The following is a 22,286-nucleotide window of genomic DNA, read 5'->3' on the forward strand; positions in this document are numbered from 1 at the left end:
CAACAACTCCCAGCATCACCCTGCCCAACTACAAGATCAGGTACAACAACTCCCAGCATCACCCTGCCCAACTACAAGATCAGGTACTACAACTCCCAGCATCACCCTGCCCAACTACAAGATCAGGTACTACAACTCCCAGCATCACTACAGGGCCAGGTACTACAACCCCCAGCATCACCCTGCCCAACTACAAGATCAGGTACTACAACTCCCAGCATCACCCTGCCCAACTACAAGATCAGGTACAACAACTCCCAGCATCACCCTGCCCAACTACAAGATCAGGTACAACAACTCCCAGCATCACCCTGCCCAACTACAAGATCAGGTACTACAACTCCCAGCATCACCCTGCCCAACTACAAGATCAGGTACTACAACTCCCAGCATCACCCTGCCCAACTACAAGATCAGGTACTACAACTCCCAGCATCACTACAGGGCCAGGTACTACAACCCCCAGCATCAACCTGCCCAACTACAAGATCAGGTAGTACAACTCCCAGCATCACCCTGCCCAACTACAAGATCAGGTACTACAACCCCCAGCATCACCCTGCCCAACTACAAGATCAGGTACTACAACCCCCAGCATCACCCTGCCCAACTACAAGATCAGGTACTACAACCCCCAGCATCACCCTGCCCAACTACAAGATCAGGTACTACAACTCCCAGCATCACCCTGCCCAACTACAAGATCAGGTTCTACAACTCCCAGCATCACCCTGCCCAACTACAAGATCAGGTACTACAACTCCCAGCATCACCCTGCCCAACTACAAGATCAGGTACTACAACCCCCAGCATCACCCTGCCCAACTACAAGATCAGGTACTACAACTCCCAGCATCACCCTGCCCAACTACAAGATCAGGTACTACAACTCCCGGCATCACCCTGCCCAACTACAAGATCAGGTACTACAACTCCCGGCATCACCCTGCCCAACTACAAGATCAGGTACTACAACCCCCGGCATCACCCTGCCCACCTACAAGATCAGGTACTACAACTCCCAGCATCACTACAGGGCCAGGTACTACAACCCCCAGCATCACCCTGCTCAACTACAAGATCAGGTACTACAACTCCCAGCATAACTACAGGGCCAGGTACTACAACCCCCAGCATCACCCTGCCCAACTACAAGATCAGGTACTACAACTCCCGGCATCACCCTGCCCAACTACAAGATAAGGTACTACAACTCCCAGCATCACTACAGGGCCAGGTACTACAACCCCCAGCATCACCCTGCCCAACTACAAGATCAGGTACTACAACCCCCAGCATCACCCTGCCCAACTACAAGATAAGGTACTACAACTCCCAGCATCACTACAGGGCCAGGTACTACAACCCCCAGCATCACCCTGCCCAACTACAAGATCAGGTACTACAACCCCCAGCATCACCCTGCCCAACTACAAGATCAGGTACTACAACCCCCAGCATCACCCTGCCCACCTACAAGATCAGGTACTACAACTCCCAGCATCACTACAGGGCCAGGTACTACAACCCCCAGCATCACCCTGCCCAACTATAAGATCAGGTACTACAACTCCCAGCATCACCCTGCCCAACTACAAGATCAGGTACTACAACTCCCAGCATCACTACAGGGCCAGGTACTACAACCCCCAGCATCACCCTGCCCAACTACAAGATCAGGTACTACAACTCCCAGCATCACTACAGGGCCAGGTACTACAACCCCCAGCATCACCCTGCCCAACTACAAGATCAGGTACTACAACTCCCAGCATCACTACAGGGCCAGGTACTACAACCCCCAGCATCACCCTGCCCAACTACAAGATCAGGTACTACAACCCCCAGCATCACCCTGCCCACCTACAAGATCAGGTACTACAACTCCCAGCATCACTACAGGGCCAGGTACTACAACCCCCAGCATCACCCTCCTCAACTACAAGATCAGGTACTACAACTCCCAGCATCACTACAGGGCCAGGTACTACAACTCCCAGCATCACCCTGCCCAACTACAAGATCAGGTACTACAACCCCCAGCATCACCCTGCCCAACTACAAGATCAGGTACTACAACCCCCAGCATCACCCTGCCCAACTACAAGATCAGGTACTACAACCCCCAGCATCACCCTGCCCAACTACAAGATCAGGTACTACAACCCCCAGCATCACCCTGCCCACCTACAAGATCAGGTACTACAACTCCCAGCATCACTACAGGGCCAGGTACTACAACCCCCAGCATCACCCTGCCCAACTACAAGATGAGGTACTACAACTCCCAGCATCACCCTGCCCAACTACAAGATCAGGTACTACAACTCCCAGCATCACTACAGGGCCAGGTACTACAACCCCCAGCATCACCCTGCCCAACTACAAGATCAGGTACTACAACTCCCGGCATCACCCTGCCCAACTACAAGATCAGGTACTACAACCCCCAGCATCACCATGCCCAACTACAAGATCAGGTACTACAACCCCCAGCATCACTACAGGGCCAGGTACTACAACCCCCAGCATTACCCTGCCCAACTACAAGATCAGGTACTACAACCCCCAGCATCACCCTGCCCAACTACAAGATCAGGTACTACAACCCCCAGCATCACCCTGCCCACCTACAAGATCAGGTACTACAACTCCCAGCATCACTACAGGGCCAGGTACTACAACCCCCAGCATCACCCTGCCCAACTACAAGATCAGGTACTACAACTCCCAGCATCACCCTGCCCAACTACAAGATCAGGTACTACAACTCCCAGCATCACTACAAGGCCAGGTACTACAACCCCCATCATCACCCTGCCCAACTACAAGATCAGGTACTACAACTCCCAGCATCACTACAGGGCCAGGTACTACAACCCCCAGCATCACCCTGCCCAACTACAAGATCAGGTACTACAACTCCCAGCATCACTACAGGGCCAGGTACTACAACCCCCAGCATCACCCTGCCCAACTACAAGATCAGGTACTACAACTCCCAGCATCACTACAGGGCCCGGTACTACAACCCCCAGCATCACCCTGCCCACCTACAAGATCAGGTACTACAACTCCCAGCATCACTACAGGGCCAGGTACTACAACCCCCAGCATCACCCTGCCCAACTACAAGATCAGGTACTACAACTCCCAGCATCACCCTGCCCAACTACAAGATCAGGTACTACAACTCCCAGCATCACTACAGGGCCAGGTACTACAACCCCCAGCATCACCCTGCCCAACTACAAGATCAGGTACTACAACTCCCAGCATCACTACAGGGCCAGGTACTACAACCCCCAGCATCACCCTGCCCAACTACAAGATCAGGTACTACAACCCCCAGCATCACCCTGCCCAACTACAAGATCAGGTACTACAACTCCCAGCATCACTACAGGGCCAGGTACTACAACCCCCAGCATCACCCTGCCCAACTACAAGTTCAGGTACTACAACTCCCAGCATCACTACAGGGCCAGGTACTACAACCCCCAGCATCACCCTGCCCAACTACAAGATCAGGTACTAAAACTCCCAGCATCACCCTGCCCAACTACAAGATCAGGTACTACAACTCCCAGCATCACCCTGCCCAACTACAAGATCAGGTACTACAACTCCCGGCATCACCCTGCCCAACTACAAGATCAGGTACTACAACTCCCGGCATCACCCTGCCCAACTACAAGATCAGGTACTACAACTCCCTGCATCACCCTGCCCAACTACAAGATCAGGTACTACAACTCCCGGCATCACCCTGCCCAACTACAAGATCAGGTACTACAACTCCCGGCATCACCCTGCCCAACTACAAGATCAGGTACTACAACTCCCGGCATCACCCTGCCCAACTACAAGATCAGGTACTACAACTCCCGGCATCACCCTGCCCAACTACAAGATCAGGTACTACAACTCCCGGCATCACCCTGCCCAACTACAAGATCAGGTACTACAACTCCCGGCATCACCCTGCCCAACTACAAGATCAGGTACTACAACTCCCGGCATCACCCTGCCCAACTACAAGATCAGGTACTACAACTCCCGGCATCACCCTGCCCAACTACAAGATCAGGTACTACAACCCCCGGCATCACCCTGCCCAACTACAAGATCAGGTACTATAACCCCCGGCATCACCCTGCCCAACTACAAGATCAGGTACTACAACTCCCGGCATCACCCTGCCCAACTACAAGATCAGGTACTACAACTCCCGGCATCACTACAGGGCCAGGTACTACAACCCCCGGCATCACCCTGCCCAACTACAAGATCAGGTACTACAACCCCCGGCATCACCCTGCCCAACTACAAGATCAGGTACTACAACCCCCGGCATCACCATCCATGAGGGCCCGACGTCCACAGGTGGGGGTTGTGCTTATAGCCCAACACCGTGCAGAATGTTTGGCATTTGCCAGAGAACACCAAGATTGGAAAATTCCCCACTGGCGCCCTGTGCTCTTCACAGATGAAAGCAGGTTCACACTGAGCACATGTGACATTCTGGAGACGCCGTGGAGAATGTTCTGCTGCCTGCAACATCCTCCAGCATGACCGGTTTGGCGGTGGGTCAGTAATGGTGTGGGGTGGCATTTCTTTGGGGGGCCGCACAGCTCTCCATGTACTTGCCAGAGGTAGCCTGACTGCCATTAGGTACCGAGATGGGACCCTCAGACCCCTTGTGAGACCATATGCTGGTGCGGTTGGCCGTGGGTTCCTCCTAATACAAGACAATGCTAGACCTCATGTGGCTGGAGTGTGTCAGCAGTTCCTACAAGAGGAAGACATTGATGCTATGGACTGGCCGCCCGTTCCCCTGAATCCGATTGAGCACATCTGGGACGTCTCGCTTCATCCACCACAGACTGTCCAGGAGTTGGCGGATGCTTTAGTCCAGGTCTGGGAGGACATCCCTAAGGAGACCATCCTCCACCTCATCAGGAGCATGCCCAGGCGTTGTAGGGAGGTCATACGGGCACGTGGAGGCCACACACACTACTGAGCCACATTTGGACTTGTATTAAGGACATTACATAAAGTTGGATCAGCCTGTAGTGGGGTTTTCCTCTGTGATTTTGAGTGTGACTCCATATCCAGACCCCCATGGGTTAATGATTTCCATTGATAATTTTTTTGTGATTTTGTTGTCAGCGCATTCAACTATGTAAAGAGGAAAGTATTTCATACGATTAGTTCATTCAGATCTACGATGTGTTATCTTAGTGTTACCTTTATTATATTGAGCAGTATTTGTGTTTATGTGGACGAGCTGTCACCCCCGGGCTGTATACAAGTTCTCTATATGACAGACTGATACATTGTAGCAAACGCCTGTTGACCTTTGACCTGAGTCTTGTTGATGTTCCGCTCTATTGATCTGTGTGTTTATTTAAAGGACATTAACACTTTCATCTCTGTTCTCCTCCAGGTACAAGCCGTTCTTCCCGATGCAGGTGGTGCCACCGGCGGAGGACATGGAGGATCGGCCGCTGTCGCTGCAGGACCTGGGCCTGACCGAGGGGCGTCTGAAGGTGTCTGTGATGGACTGCAGCAGGTGCGGGGTCCTCAAGGCCGGGCAGCGCTGTAAGGGTTAAGCACCTGGCGTGGGGGGAATATGGTTAATATTGATCGGTGGAGCTCTCGGTAATCTCATCAGCGTCTCTCCCGCCCGCGGCTCAGCCATTGTGTGGGTGGAGGGATTGGTTACCTGGCGCGGCGGGCACCAGCTGCTCCTCCATTGTCCCCCAGGCAGAGTCTGGTGTCTCCTCCATTAATATTTCATGGCTGATATTCAGACCATGACGTCCTGACCCTCTCCCCCCCCCCCCCCCCCCCTGCAGGTGTTGGTGCAGCAGTCATCATTGTATGGAGCTCACTACTGCCCCCTGTCTGTACCACCTGTGTGCAATGATTCTCACTGTAGCCCTTCTGCTGTTGTACAAACACTACCTCTCCCACAATGCACTGCAGCAGACTGTAGTAATACACAGCTGATCTCAGTCCTACAGAATGGGGAGTCCCAGCTGCAGTAATACACGGCTGATCCTCCAGAATGGGGGAGCCCCAGCTGTAGTAATGCAGTAGTTTTGGGGGTGGTGATTTTTCTGTTTCTCTCCTTTTTGGCCTCTAAACCCCCCCCCCCTTTCTCCATGATTTCCGCCCCCCCCCCCCCCCCCTCCATTCTACTCCTTAACCCTATAAGGGCTCAGTCTGCTACCTTTGTATAACGCGGGGACCCGTGGCTAATAGTGTATGGCACTGATCGCGGTGCCGCACGATATTAACCTTTTAGACGCGTCGTTCAAGGTTAATCGCTGCGTCTAAAGTGAAAGTAAAGTACTTCCGTCTAGCTCCGTGGCTGTTCGGGACTGCTGTGGCGAAATCGCGGCGTCCCGGACAGCTGACAGACACAAGGAGGGTCCTTACCTGCTTCCTGCGTTAACCATCGCCGAATGACTGCTCAAAGCCTGAGATCCAGGTATGAGCAGTCAAGCTGCAGAATCATCGATCAATGGTTTCCTATGAGAAACCATTGATCAATGTAAAAGATCAGTGTGTGCATTGTTATAGCCCCCTATGGGATGACAATGATCAATGTAAGAGATCGGTGTGTGCAGTGTTAGTTTAAAATGACTGATGTCATTACAAAGTAGAATTGGTGGCGCAAAAAAATAAGCAATCCTATGGATTTTTAGGTGCAAAATTGAGTTATGATTTTTTTTAAAGGTAAGGAGGAAAAAATGAAAGTGCAAAAACCCTGTGTCCTTAAGGGGTTAATGACCTCTGACCCCTCCTTTTTTCTCCTCCAGGCTCCTGATCTTTGGCTCCTATGACCAGGAAACCTTCATTCACTGCACCCTGGAGATCAGCAGTGCCCCCTGGAAGGAGAAGACCAGGACCTCCATCAAGACGGTAAGAGACGCTCTCCGGCCCCCAGGGGCTCTGCGCTTGAGGCTGCTGCCTACTACCTGATGATGGGCTCCTTACTGCCTGGCCCAGATCACAAGAGATTACAGTCTATGGGGAATGAGGGTCCTGATCACAAGAGATTACAGTCTATGAGGAGTGAGGGTCCTGATCACAAGAGATTACAGTCTGTGAGGAGTGAGGATCCTGATCACAAGAGATTACAGTCTATGAGGAGTGAGGACCCTGATCACAAGAGATTACAGTCTATGAGGAGTGAGGGTCCTGATCACAAGAGATTACAGTCTGAGGAGTGAGGACCCTGATCACAAGAGATTACAGTCTGAGGAGTGAGGGTCCTGATCACAAGAGATTAGTCTATGAGGAGTGAGGATCCTGATCACAAGAGACTACAGTCTATGAGGAGTGAGGGTCCTGATCACAAGAGATTACAGTCTATGAGGAGTGAGGACCTGATCACAAGAGATTACAGTCTATGAGGAGTGAGGATCCTGATCACAAGAGACTACAGTCTATGAGGAGTGAGGGTCCTGATCACAAGAGATTAGTCTGAGGAGTGAGGACCCTGATCACAAGAGATTACAGTCTGAGGAGTGAGGGTCCTGATCACAAGAGATTAGTCTATGAGGAGTGAGGATCCTGATCACAAGAGATTACAGTCTATGAGGAGTGAGGATCCTGATCACAAGAGATTACAGTCTATGAGGAGTGAGGATCCTGATCACAGGAGATTACAGTCTATGAGGAGTGAGGATCCTGATCACAGGAGATTACAGTCTATGAGGAGTGAGGATCCTGATCACAAGAGATTACAGTGTGAGGAGTGAGGGTCCTGATCACAAGAGATTACAGTCTATGAGGAGTGAGGGTCCTGATCACAAGAGACTACAGTCTATGAGGAGTGAGGACCCTGATCACAAGAGATTACAGTCTATATGAGGAGTGAGGGTCCTGATCACAAGAGATTACAGTCTATGAGGAGTGAGGACCCTGATCACAAGAGATTACAGTCTGAGGAGTGAGGGTCCTGATCACAAGAGATTACAGTCTATGAGGAGTGAGGACCCTGATCACAACAGATTACAGTCTATGAGGAGTGAGGGTCCTGATCACAAGAGATTACAGTCTATGAGGAGTGAGGGTCCTGATCACAAGAGATTACAGTCTATGAGGAGTGAGGATCCTGATCACAAGAGATTACAGTCTATGAGGAGTGAGGGTCCTGATCACAAGAGACTACAGTCTGAGGAGTGAGGGTCCTGATCACAAGAGATTACAGTCTATGAGGAGTGAGGGTCCTGATCACAGGAGATTACAGTCTATGAGGAGTGAGGGTCCTGATCACAAGAGACTACAGTCTATGAGGAGTGAGGGTCCTGATCACGAGATTAGTCTGAGGAGTGAGGGTCCTGATCACAAGAGATTACAGTCTATGAGGAGTGAGGGTCCTGATCACAAGAGATTACAGTCTATGGGGAGTGAGGACCCTGATCACAAGAGATTACAGTCTATGAGGAGTGAGGATCCTGATGACAAGAGATTAGTCTATGAGGAGTGAGGATCCTGATCACAAGAGATTACAGTCTATGAGGAGTGAGGGTCCTGATCACAAGAGATTACAGTCTATGAGGAGTGAGGATCCTGATCACAAGAGATTACAGTCTATGAGGAGTGAGGATCCTGATCACAAGAGATTACAGTCTATGAGGAGTGAGGGTCCTGATCACAAGAGATTACAGTCTATGAGGAGTGAGGGTCCTGATCACAAGAGATTACAGTCTATGAGGAGTGAGGATCCTGATCACAAGAGATTACAGTCTATGAGGAGTGAGGGTCCTGATCACAAGAGATTACAGTCTATGAGGAGTGAGGATCCTGATCACAAGAGATTACAGTCTATGAGGAGTGAGGATCCTGATCACAGGAGATTACAGTCTATGGGAAGTGAGGGTCCTGATCACAAGAGATTACAGTCTATGAGGAGTGAGGATCCTGATCACAAGAGATTACAGTCTATGAGGAGTGAGGGTCCTGATCACAAGAGATTACAGTCTATGAGGAGTGAGGGTCCTGATCACAAGAGATTACAGTCTATGAGGAGTGAGGGTCCTGATCACAAGAGATTACAGTCTATGAGGAGTGAGGATCCTGATCACAAGAGATTACAGTCTATGAGGAGTGAGGATCCTGATCACAAGAGATTACAGTCTATGAGGAGTGAGGATCCTGATCACAAGAGATTACAGTCTATGAGGAGTGAGGATCCTGATCACAAGAGATTACTGTCTATGAGGAGTGAGGGTCCTGATCACAAGAGACTACAGTCTATGAGGAGTGAGGGTCCTGATCACAAGAGATTAGTCTGAGGAGTGAGGACCCTGATCACAAGAGATTACAGTCTGAGGAGTGAGGATCCTGATCACAGGAGATTACAGTCTATGAGGAGTGAGGATCCTGATCACAAGAGATTACAGTCTATGAGGAGTGAGGGTCCTGATCACAAGAGATTACAGTCTATGAGGAGTGAGGATCCTGATCACAAGAGATTACAGTCTATGAGGAGTGAGGATCCTGATCACAGGAGATTACAGTCTATGGGAAGTGAGGGTCCTGATCACAAGAGATTACAGTCTATGAGGAGTGAGGATCCTGATCACAAGAGATTACAGTCTATGAGGAGTGAGGATCCTGATCACAAGAGATTACTGTCTATGAGGAGTGAGGGTCCTGATCACAAGAGACTACAGTCTATGAGGAGTGAGGGTCCTGATCACAAGAGATTAGTCTGAGGAGTGAGGACCCTGATCACAAGAGATTACAGTCTGAGGAGTGAGGATCCTGATCACAGGAGATTACAGTCTATGAGGAGTGAGGATCCTGATCACAAGAGATTACAGTCTATGAGGAGTGAGGGTCCTGATCACAAGAGATTACAGTCTATGAGGAGTGAGGATCCTGATCACAAGAGATTACAGTCTATGAGGAGTGAGGGTCCTGATCACAAGAGATTACAGTCTATGAGGAGTGAGGATCCTGATCACAAGAGATTACAGTCTATGAGGAGTGAGGATCCTGATCACAAGAGATTACTGTCTATGAGGAGTGAGGGTCCTGATCACAAGAGACTACAGTCTATGAGGAGTGAGGGTCCTGATCACAAGAGATTAGTCTGAGGAGTGAGGACCCTGATCACAAGAGATTACAGTCTGAGGAGTGAGGATCCTGATCACAGGAGATTACAGTCTATGAGGAGTGAGGATCCTGATCACAAGAGATTACAGTCTATGAGGAGTGAGGGTCCTGATCACAAGAGATTACAGTCTATGAGGAGTGAGGATCCTGATCACAAGAGATTACAGTCTATGAGGAGTGAGGGTCCTGATCACAAGAGATTACAGTCTATGAGGAGTGAGGATCCTGATCACAAGAGATTACAGTCTATGAGGAGTGAGGATCCTGATCACAGGAGATTACAGTCTATGGGAAGTGAGGGTCCTGATCACAAGAGATTACAGTCTATGAGGAGTGAGGATCCTGATCACAAGAGATTACAGTCTATGAGGAGTGAGGATCCTGATCACAAGAGATTACAGTCTATGAGGAGTGAGGATCCTGATCACAAGAGATTACTGTCTATGAGGAGTGAGGGTCCTGATCACAAGAGACTACAGTCTATGAGGAGTGAGGGTCCTGATCACAAGAGATTAGTCTGAGGAGTGAGGACCCTGATCACAAGAGATTACAGTCTGAGGAGTGAGGATCCTGATCACAGGAGATTACAGTCTATGAGGAGTGAGGATCCTGATCACAAGAGATTACAGTCTATGAGGAGTGAGGGTCCTGATCACAAGAGATTACAGTCTATGAGGAGTGAGGATCCTGATCACAAGAGATTACAGTCTATGAGGAGTGAGGATCCTGATCACAGGAGATTACAGTCTATGGGAAGTGAGGGTCCTGATCACAAGAGATTACAGTCTATGAGGAGTGAGGATCCTGATCACAAGAGATTACAGTCTATGAGGAGTGAGGGTCCTGATCACAAGAGATTACAGTCTATGAGGAGTGAGGATCCTGATCACAAGAGATTACAGTCTATGAGGAGTGAGGGTCCTGATCACAAGAGATTACAGTCTATGAGGAGTGAGGATCCTGATCACAAGAGATTACAGTCTATGAGGAGTGAGGATCCTGATCACAAGAGATTACAGTCTATGAGGAGTGAGGATCCTGATCACAAGAGATTACAGTCTATGAGGAGTGAGGATCCTGATCACAAGAGATTACTGTCTATGAGGAGTGAGGGTCCTGATCACAAGAGACTACAGTCTATGAGGAGTGAGGGTCCTGATCACAAGAGATTAGTCTGAGGAGTGAGGACCCTGATCACAAGAGATTACAGTCTGAGGAGTGAGGATCCTGATCACAGGAGATTACAGTCTATGAGGAGTGAGGATCCTGATCACAAGAGATTACAGTCTATGAGGAGTGAGGGTCCTGATCACAAGAGATTACAGTCTATGAGGAGTGAGGATCCTGATCACAAGAGATTACAGTCTATGAGGACTGAGGGTCCTGATCACAAGAGATTACAGTCTATGGGAAGTGAGGGTCCTGATCACAAGAGATTACAGTCTATGAGGAGTGAGGATCCTGATCACAAGAGATTACAGTCTATGAGGAGTGAGGATCCTGATCACAAGAGATTACTGTCTATGAGGAGTGAGGGTCCTGATCACAAGAGACTACAGTCTATGAGGAGTGAGGGTCCTGATCACAAGAGATTAGTCTGAGGAGTGAGGACCCTGATCACAAGAGATTACAGTCTGAGGAGTGAGGATCCTGATCACAGGAGATTACAGTCTATGAGGAGTGAGGATCCTGATCACAAGAGATTACAGTCTATGAGGAGTGAGGGTCCTGATCACAAGAGATTACAGTCTATGAGGAGTGAGGATCCTGATCACAAGAGATTACAGTCTATGAGGAGTGAGGGTCCTGATCACAAGAGATTACAGTCTATGAGGAGTGAGGATCCTGATCACAAGAGATTACAGTCTATGAGGAGTGAGGATCCTGATCACAAGAGATTACTGTCTATGAGGAGTGAGGGTCCTGATCACAAGAGACTACAGTCTATGAGGAGTGAGGGTCCTGATCACAAGAGATTAGTCTGAGGAGTGAGGACCCTGATCACAAGAGATTACAGTCTGAGGAGTGAGGATCCTGATCACAGGAGATTACAGTCTATGAGGAGTGAGGATCCTGATCACAAGAGATTACAGTCTATGAGGAGTGAGGGTCCTGATCACAAGAGATTACAGTCTATGAGGAGTGAGGATCCTGATCACAAGAGATTACAGTCTATGAGGAGTGAGGGTCCTGATCACAAGAGATTACAGTCTATGAGGAGTGAGGATCCTGATCACAAGAGATTACAGTCTATGAGGAGTGAGGATCCTGATCACAGGAGATTACAGTCTATGGGAAGTGAGGGTCCTGATCACAAGAGATTACAGTCTATGAGGAGTGAGGATCCTGATCACAAGAGATTACAGTCTATGAGGAGTGAGGATCCTGATCACAAGAGATTACAGTCTATGAGGAGTGAGGATCCTGATCACAAGAGATTACTGTCTATGAGGAGTGAGGGTCCTGATCACAAGAGACTACAGTCTATGAGGAGTGAGGGTCCTGATCACAAGAGATTAGTCTGAGGAGTGAGGACCCTGATCACAAGAGATTACAGTCTGAGGAGTGAGGATCCTGATCACAGGAGATTACAGTCTATGAGGAGTGAGGATCCTGATCACAAGAGATTACAGTCTATGAGGAGTGAGGGTCCTGATCACAAGAGATTACAGTCTATGAGGAGTGAGGATCCTGATCACAAGAGATTACAGTCTATGAGGAGTGAGGGTCCTGATCACAAGAGATTACAGTCTATGAGGAGTGAGGATCCTGATCACAAGAGATTACAGTCTATGAGGAGTGAGGATCCTGATCACAGGAGATTACAGTCTATGGGAAGTGAGGGTCCTGATCACAAGAGATTACAGTCTATGAGGAGTGAGGATCCTGATCACAAGAGATTACAGTCTATGAGGAGTGAGGGTCCTGATCACAAGAGATTACAGTCTATGAGGAGTGAGGATCCTGATCACAAGAGATTACAGTCTATGAGGAGTGAGGGTCCTGATCACAAGAGATTACAGTCTATGAGGAGTGAGGATCCTGATCACAAGAGATTACAGTCTATGAGGAGTGAGGATCCTGATCACAAGAGATTACAGTCTATGAGGAGTGAGGATCCTGATCACAAGAGATTACAGTCTATGAGGAGTGAGGATCCTGATCACAAGAGATTACTGTCTATGAGGAGTGAGGGTCCTGATCACAAGAGACTACAGTCTATGAGGAGTGAGGGTCCTGATCACAAGAGATTAGTCTGAGGAGTGAGGACCCTGATCACAAGAGATTACAGTCTGAGGAGTGAGGATCCTGATCACAGGAGATTACAGTCTATGAGGAGTGAGGATCCTGATCACAAGAGATTACAGTCTATGAGGAGTGAGGGTCCTGATCACAAGAGATTACAGTCTATGAGGAGTGAGGATCCTGATCACAAGATATTACAGTCTATGAGGAGTGAGGGTCCTGATCACAAGAGATTACAGTCTATGAGGAGTGAGGGTCCTGATCACAAGAGATTACAGTCTATGAGGAGTGAGGATCCTGATCACAAGAGATTACAGTCTATGAGGAGTGAGGGTCCTGATCACAGGAGATTAGTCTATGAGGAGTGAGGGTCCTGATCACAAGAGACTACAGTCTATGAGGAGTGAGGGTCCTGATCACGAGATTAGTCTATGAGGAGTGAGGGTCCTGATCACAAGAGATTACAGTCTATGAGGAGTGAGGGTCCTGATCACAAGAGATTAGTCTATGAGGAGTGAGGATCCTGATCACAAGAGATTACAGTCTATGAGGAGTGAGGGTCCTGATCACAAGAGATTACAGTCTATGAGGAGTGAGGGTCCTGATCACAAGAGACTACAGTCTATGAGGAGTGAGGGTCCTGATCACAAGAGACTACAGTCTATGGGGAGTGAGGATCCTGATCACAAGAGATTAGTCTGAGGAGTGAGGACCCCGATCACAAGAGATTACAGTCTATGAGGAGTGAGGATCCTGATCACAAGAGATTAGTCAGTTTTTGAAAGATTTAGTTTCATATATAGGGAGGACATGTTTAACCCCTTAAGGACCAGGCCATTTTACACCTTAGGACCCGGCCATTTTTTTTTGCACATCTGACCACTGTCACTTTAAACATTAATAACTCTGGAATGCTTTTAGTTATCATTCTGATTCCGAGATTTGTTTTTTCGTGACATATTCTTCTTTAACAAAGTGGTAACATTTTGTGGTAACTTGCATCCTTTTCTTGGTGAAAAATCCCAAAATTTGATGAAAAATTAAAAAATTTTGCATTTTTCTAACTTTGAAGCTCTCTGCTTGTAAGGAAAATGGATATTCCATTTATTTTTTTTTTGTTCACATATACAATATGTCAACTTTATGTTTGCATCATAAAATTTGAGTTTTTACTTTTGGTAGACACCAGAGGGCTTCAAAGTTCAGCAGCAATTTTCCAATTTTTCACAAAATTTCCAAACTCACTATTTTTCAGGGACCAGTTCAGTTTTGAAGTGGATTTGAAGGGTCTTCCTATTAGAAATACCCCACAAATGACCCCATTATAAAAACTGCACCCCCCAAAGTATTCAAAATGACATTCAGTCAGCGTTTTAACCCTTTAGGTGTTTCACAGGAATAGCAACAAAGTGAAGGAGAAAATTCACAATCTTGATTTTTTTTACACTCGCATGTTCTTGTAGACCCAATTTTTTTATTTTTACAAGGGGTAATAGGAGAAAATTTATACTTGTATTTGTAGCCCAATTTCTCTCGAGTAAGCACATACCTCATATGTCTATGTAAAGTGTTCGGCGGGCGCAGTAGAGGGCTCAGAAGGGAAGGAGCGACAAATGGTTTTTGGGGGGCATGTCACATTTAGGAAGCCCCTATAGTGCCAGAACAGCAAAAAAAAAACACATGGCATACCATTTTGGAAACTAGACCCCTTGAGGAACGTAACAAGGAATAAAGTGAGCCTTAATGCCCCACAGGTGTTTTACGACTTTTGCATATGTAAAAAAATAAAAAATAAATTTCACTAAAATGTTTTCCCCCCCCAAATTTCAAATTTTTGCAAGGGTTAATAGCAGAAAATACCCCCTAAAATTTGTAACCCCATCTCTTCTGAGTATGGAGGTACCCCATAAGTTGACCTGAAGTGCACTACGGGCGAACTACAATGCTCAGAAGAGGAGTCATATTTGGCTTTTTGAAAGCAAATTTTGCTGGGGGAGCATGTCGCATTTAGGAAGCCTCTATGGTGCCAGGACAGCAAAATAACCCCCACATGGCATACCATTTTGGAAACTAGACCCCTTGAGGAATGTAACAAGGGGTACTGTGAGCATTTACCCCCCCACTGGTGTCTGTCAGATCTTTGGAACAGTGGGCTGTACAAAATTTTTAATTTGCACAGCCCACTGTTCCAAAGATCTGTCAGACACCAGTGGGGTGTAAATTCTCACTGCACCCCTCATTACATTCCGTGAGGGGTGTAGTTTTCGAAATGGGGTCACATGTGTTTTTTGTTTTTTTTTGCGTTTGTCAAAACCGCTGTAACAATCAGCCACCCCTGTGCAAATCACCTCAAATGTACATGGTGCACTCTTCCTTCTGAGCCTTGTTGTGCGCCCCCAGAGCACTTTGCGCCCACATATGTGGTATCTCCGTACTCGGGAGAAATTGCGTTACAAATTTTGGGGGGCTTTTTTCCCTTTTACCTCTTGTCAAAATGAAAAGTATAAGGCAACACCAGCATGTTAGTGTAAAAAATGTATTTTTTTACACTAACATGCTGGTGTAGACCCCAACTTCACCTTTTCATAAGGGGTGAAACGAGAAAATACACCCCAAAATTTGTTAGGCAATTTCTCCCGAGTACGGCGATACCCCATATGTGACCCTAAACTGTTGCCTTGAAATACGACAGGGCTCCGAAGTGAGAGCGCCATGCGCATTTGAGGCCTGAATTAGGGATTTGCATAGGGGTGGTCATAGGAGTATTCAACGCCAGTGATTCCCAAACAGGGTGCCTCCAGCTGTTGCAAAACTCCCAGCATGCTTGGACAGTCAACGGCTGTCCGGCAATACTGGGAGTTGTTGTTTTGCAACAGCTGGAGGCTCCATTTTGGAAACCATGCCGTACAATACGTTTTTCATTTTTATTGGGGAGGGGGGCTGTGTAGGGGTATGTGTATATGTAGTGTTTTTAACTTTTTTATTTTATTTTGTTAGTCTAGTGTTTTTAGGGTACAGTCACACGGGCGGGGGATTACGAGTTTCCCGCTGCGAGTTTGAGCTGCCGCGCAAAATTTGCTGCATCGCAAGCTTGCTGCCTGATACCGTAAGCCCCCTGCCCATGTGAGTGTATCCTGTACATTCACAGGGGGGGGGAGCCTCCAGATGTTGCAACACTACAACTCCCAGCATGCACAGTATCAGTGCATGCTGGTAGTTATAGTTTTGCAACAGCTGGAGGCACACGGGTTGGGAAACACTGAGTTAGGAAACAGACAATGTTTGCCAACCAGTGTGCCTCCAGTCGTTGCAAAACCACAACTCCCAAACATTCTCAGGCATGCTGGGAGTAGTAGTTCGGCAACATCTTTAGAGCCAGATGTTGCCGAACTACAACTCCCAGCATGCTTGGAGTTGTAGTTTTGCAACATCTGGAGGACTACAGTTTGCAGACCACTAATACAGTGGTTCCCAATCTGTGCCCTTCCAGATGTTGCAAAACTACAACTCCCAGTATGCCAAAACTGTCCAGGCATGCTGGGAGTTGTAGTTCTGCAACATCTGAAGGGCCAGATGTTACAGAACTACAACTCCCAGCATGCCTGGACAGTAAGGGCATGCTGAGGATGTGTAGGTTTGCAACATCTGGAAGGGTACAGTGGTCTCCAAACTGTGGAACTCCAGATGTTGCAAAACTGCAACTCCCAGCATGCCCAGACGCCAAGGGCTGTCTGGGCATGCTGGGAGTTGTAGTGTAAGGGGACCAGATGGAGCAGTCCAGATCGCTTTACGGCGGTCTGGACTTTTGCAAAGGTCCCGCAACGCCGCCGAAGATCAACTCACCTGTCGCCACCGCTGCCGTCTGCGCCGCCGGGATCCGGGTCTTCAGCGACGAGGTAAATACCGGGGCCGGGCCCCAGCAGTCCTCCGGTCTTCCTCCCATTCTCTCCGGACTTCCAGGGGCCGGACAGGGCGGGAGGAAGTAACCGCCCCGCCCCCCCCCTGCGATTGGTCAGTTAACTAACCGACGGATCGCAGGGTATAGGAGGAGGCTTGCCTCCTACAAAATACTACAAAATTACCGGGCGGTCGGGTCCCAGAGACTCGATCAGCCCTGTATCGCCGCAGATCGCAAGGGCGATTTCCCTTGCGATTTGCGGCGATCGCCGACATGGGGGGCCTACATGGCCCCCTTCGGTGTTTGCCCTGGATGCCTGCTGAAGCATTTCAGCAGGCATCCGCTTCCGATCTCTGCCTGGCGCGTGTCAGGGACCGGAAAACGCCAGGACCTACGTGGACATCCTGGGTCCTTAAATCCCAGGGTGCGGGGACGTCCCCGTACGTCCTGGGTCCTTAAGAGGTTAAGGCAGCTGATACAGTTGCTGGTATTTTGGATAAGTGCAGAGGTGATGTCATGGGAAGAGGTATAGAGCATTGGTGATGTCATGGGAAGAGGTATAGAGCATTGGTGATGTCACGGGAAGAGGTATAGAGCATTGGTGATGTCACAGGAAGAGGAATAGAGCATTGATGATGTCACGGGAAGATGTATAGAGCATTGGTGATGTCACGGGAAGAGGTATAGAGCATTGGTGATGTCATGGGAAGAGGTATAGAGCATTGGTGATGTCATGGGAAGAGGTATAGAGCATTGGTGATGTCACGGGAAGAGGTATAGAGCATTGGTGATGTAACGGGAAGAGGTATAGAGCATTGGTGATGTCACGGGAAGAGGTATAGAGCATTGGTGATGTCACGGGAAGAGGTATAGAGCATTGGTGATGTCACGGGAAGAGGTATAGAGCATTGGTGATGTCACGGGAAGAGGTATAGAGCATTGGTGATGTCACGGGAAGAGGTATAGAGCATTGGTGATGTCACGGGAAGAGGTATAGAGCATTGGTGATGTCACGGGAAGAGGAATAGAGCATTGGTGATGTCACGGGAAGATGTATAGAGCATTGGTGATGTCACGGGAAGAGGTATAGAGCATTGGTGATGTCACGGGAAGAGGTATAGAGCATTGGTGATGTCACGGGAAGAGGTATAGAGCATTGGTGATGTCACGGGAAGAGGTATAGAGCATTGGTGATGTCACGGGAAGAGGTATAGAGCATTGGTGATGTCACGGGAAGAGGTATAGAGCATTGGTAACTGTTTTGCAAAAAAAGCAGAAAGCCTGCACTGCCGCCCAATTGCTGGAGGTGGTGTGAACTGCAACCAAATTCAGGATTCCAGGTAGTCGTGTATTCACGGTGCTCAATCCCAGGAATAAATAGAAGATCCAATACCATGGAAGGAGTGTGACAGGAGGCACTCGTGGATGCAACACGTAAATTTATTCAGGTACAGTCACAGGATGCAACAAAGTCAACAAGCCGTTTCACGCTACATGCGCTTATTCAGGACCAGGTCATGAAAAAGTGCATGTAGCTTGAAACGGCTTGTTGACTTTGTTGCATCCGGTGACTGTACCTAAATAAATTTACGTGTTGCATCCACGAGTGCCTCCTGTCACTCTCCTTCCATGGTAATAGAGCATGGGTGATGTCACGGGAAGAGGTATAGAGCGAGGGGTGATGTCACGGGAAGAGGTATAGAGCGAGGGGTGATGTCACGGGAAGAGGTATAGAGCGAGGGGTGATGTCACGGGAAGAGGTATAGAGCAGGGGTGATGTCACGGGAAGAGGTATAGAGCGAGGGGTGATGTCACGGGAAGAGGTATAGAGCGAGGGGTGATGTCACGGGAAGAGGTATAGAGCGAGGGGTGATGTCACGGGAAGAGGTATAGAGCGAGGGGTGATGTCACGGGAAGAGGTATAGAGCGAGGGGTGATGTCACGGGAAGAGGTATAAAGCAGAGTAAGCTATATAACTCAGTTGCATCAGCATACCGGAGACAAAATCTACTCATCGTTTGGTCAATGGGGATGTGTAGAGAGAAAAGAGGAGAGGACCCAGGACTGATCACTTAGGAAGTAGAGCCGAAAATGAGACCCTGAAGAAGCGGTCAGAGATGTAGGAAGAAAGCCAGGTGAGAGTGGAGTCCGTGAAATGGAGCTCCCGAACAACGTATTCCCTTTTGACAAGATAGGAAGATAAGTGTCCGATCGGGGGGGAGATATAGGTGGGAGGATGTTGACGATTGCTTCGTGCAGCGGTCAACACAGCTCTATGCATAGAGGAAGCCGGTGTGCTGGGTAGATTATTGTGGACGGGCTCTGTCAGACACTTATTCTCTATAGCTGGGGTGATATCATGGGATGAGGTATAGAGCAAGGGGGATGTCACGGGAAGAGGTATAGATCAAGGGGGGGATGTCATGGGAAGAGGTATAGATCAAGGGGGGGGGATGTCATGGGAAGAGGTATAGAGCAAGGGGTAATGTCACGGGAAGAGGTATAGAGCAGGGGGGATGTCACGGGAAGAGGTATAGAGTACGGATGGATGTCACAGGAAGAGGTATAGAGCGAGGGGTGATGTCACGGGAAGAGGTATAGAGCAAGGGGAGAGGTCACGGGAAGAGGTATAGAGCAAGGGGGGAGGTCACGGGAAGAGGTATAGAGCGAGGGGGGGATGTCACGGGAAGAGGTATTGAGCAGGGGGGATGTCACGGGAAGAGGTATGGGGCAAGGGGGAAGATCACTGGAAGAGGTATAGAGCAAGGGGGGATGTCATGGGAAGAGGTGTAGAGCGAGGGGGGAGGTCACAGGAAGAGGTATAGAGCGAGGGGGAGGTCACGGGAAGAGGTATAGAGCGAGGGGGGATGTCACGGGAAGAGGTATAGAGCGAGGGGGGATGTCACGGGAAGAGGTATAGAGCGAGGGGGGATGTCACAGGAAGAGGTATAGAGCGAGGGGGGAGGTCACGGGAAGAGGTATAGAGCGAGGGGGGATGTCATGGGAAGAGGTGTAGAGCGAGGGGGGAGGTCACAGGAAGAGGTATAGAGCGAGGGGGGAGGTCACGGGAAGAGGTATAGAGCGAGGGGGGATGTCACAGGAAGAGGTATAGAGCGAGGGGGGAGGTCACGGGAAGAGGTATAGAGCAAGGGGGGAGGTCACGGGAAGAGGTATAGAGCAAGGGGGGAGGTCACGGGAAGAGGTATAGAGCAGGGGGGAGGTCACGGGAAGAGGTATAGAGCAAGGGGGGAGGTCACGGGAAGAGGTATAGAGCAAGGGGGGAGGTCACGGGAAGAGGTATAGAGCAAGGGGGGAGGTCACGGGAAGAGGTATAGAGCGAGGGGGGGATGTCACGGGAAGAGGTATTGAGCAGGGGGGATGTCACGGGAAGAGGTATGGGGCAAGGGGGAAGATCACTGGAAGAGGTATAGAGCAAGGGGGGATGTCATGGGAAGAGGTGTAGAGCGAGGGGGGAGGTCACAGGAAGAGGTATAGAGCGAGGGGGGAGGTCACGGGAAGAGGTATAGAGCGAGGGGGGATGTCACGGGAAGAGGTATAGAGCGAGGGGGGATGTCACAGGAAGAGGTATAGAGCGAGGGGGGAGGTCACGGGAAGAGGTATAGAGCAAGGGGGGAGGTCACGGGAAGAGGTATAGAGCAAGGGGGGAGGTCACGGGAAGAGGTATAGAGCAAGGGGGGAGGTCACGGGAAGAGGTATAGAGGAGACTTATGACGTGTCTAATCAACATATATAACGTTTTTTGTTTTTTCCCTTCTCTTTCTAATAACAATCACTTCTTCAATTTCCCCCCTACAGACCATATGAGACGCTGCTGTTGTTTTTGTTGTTGTTTGCGCCACCAATTGTATTTGTAGTTTTTATTGATGCCACTTTCATTTTGATGGGACTTTTTGATTGTATTTTATTTTGTTCTGGTATGTGAAGTGACCAGCAGGTGGCAGCACTATCCTGTATGTCATGTGATCAAGCTTTGTTTTTCTGTTCTATAGGTAAATAGAACAGGAATAGAAGAGGAAAAGTTGCCTAGTTGCCCATAGCAACCAATCAGATCGCTGCTTTCATTTTCCTCAGACCTTTTCAAAAAAGAGATCTGATTGGTTGCTATGGGCAACTTGTTAACTTTCTTCAGCCCAAGTCTTGATAGATCCCCCCCCCCCCCCATTGTGTGAAGATGTAACCCCTGAGAGATGTGGGGTCACTAATGGGGGACAGAGGGGGAGGCCTAATCCGGTTCTGTTCTATTTGGTCAGTGTTTCCGAACCAGTGTGCCTCCAGCTGTTGCAAGTTGTAGTTTTGCAACAGCTGGAGGCACACTGGTTGGGAAACACTGTATTAGGTGGTATAGTCAATATTAACAGTGGTATCTAAAGGGTTAAACAGGCGACAGCTGAAGGAACAGAACCCGTGGCCATCGCTGTGCTATGTATGGTCTGTAAGATCAGCCTCCAGAGTAAACTATAGGGGGCACTGTACTGTACACAGTGACCCCACCAGCAGAATAGTGAGTACAGCTCTGGGGTATAATACAGGATATAACTCAGGGTCAGTACAGGATAAGTAATGTAATGTATGTACACAGTGACCTCACCAGCAGAATAGTGAGTACAGCTCTGGAGTATAATACAGGATATAACTCAGGATCAGTACAGGATAAGTAATGTAATGTATGTACACAGTGACCTCACCAGCAGAATAGTGAGTACAGCTCTGGAGTATAATACAGGATATAACTCAGGATCAGTACAGGATAAGTAATGTAATGTATGTACACAGTGACCTCACCAGCAGAATAGTGAGTACAGCTCTGGAGTATAATACAGGATATAACTCAGGATCAGTACAGGATAAGTAATATAATGTATGTACACAGTGACCTCACCAGCAGAATAGTGAGTACAGCTCTGGAGTATAATACAGGATATAACTCAGGATCAGTACAGGATAAGTAATGTAATGTATGTGCACAGTCACCTCACCAGCA

The 22,286-nt window shown here is 48.8% G+C and overlaps 1 protein-coding gene across 1 annotated transcript in view; it reads left to right on the forward strand.

Moving 5' to 3' along the window:
* PDZD8 (PDZ domain containing 8) overlaps positions 1-22,286 on the forward strand; it is a 47,685-nt gene that overhangs the window by 2,942 nt on the left and 22,457 nt on the right. Inside the window, exons 2-3 of the mRNA XM_056529297.1 lie at positions 5,450-5,575; positions 6,831-6,933. Of these exons, the coding sequence (XP_056385272.1) occupies positions 5,450-5,575; positions 6,831-6,933 (229 nt within the window). The remainder of the gene's footprint in view (positions 1-5,449; positions 5,576-6,830; positions 6,934-22,286) is intronic.

Source organism: Hyla sarda, chromosome 7, assembly GCF_029499605.1.
Source record: "Hyla sarda isolate aHylSar1 chromosome 7, aHylSar1.hap1, whole genome shotgun sequence".
NCBI classification, from domain to species: Eukaryota; Metazoa; Chordata; class Amphibia; order Anura; family Hylidae; genus Hyla; species Hyla sarda.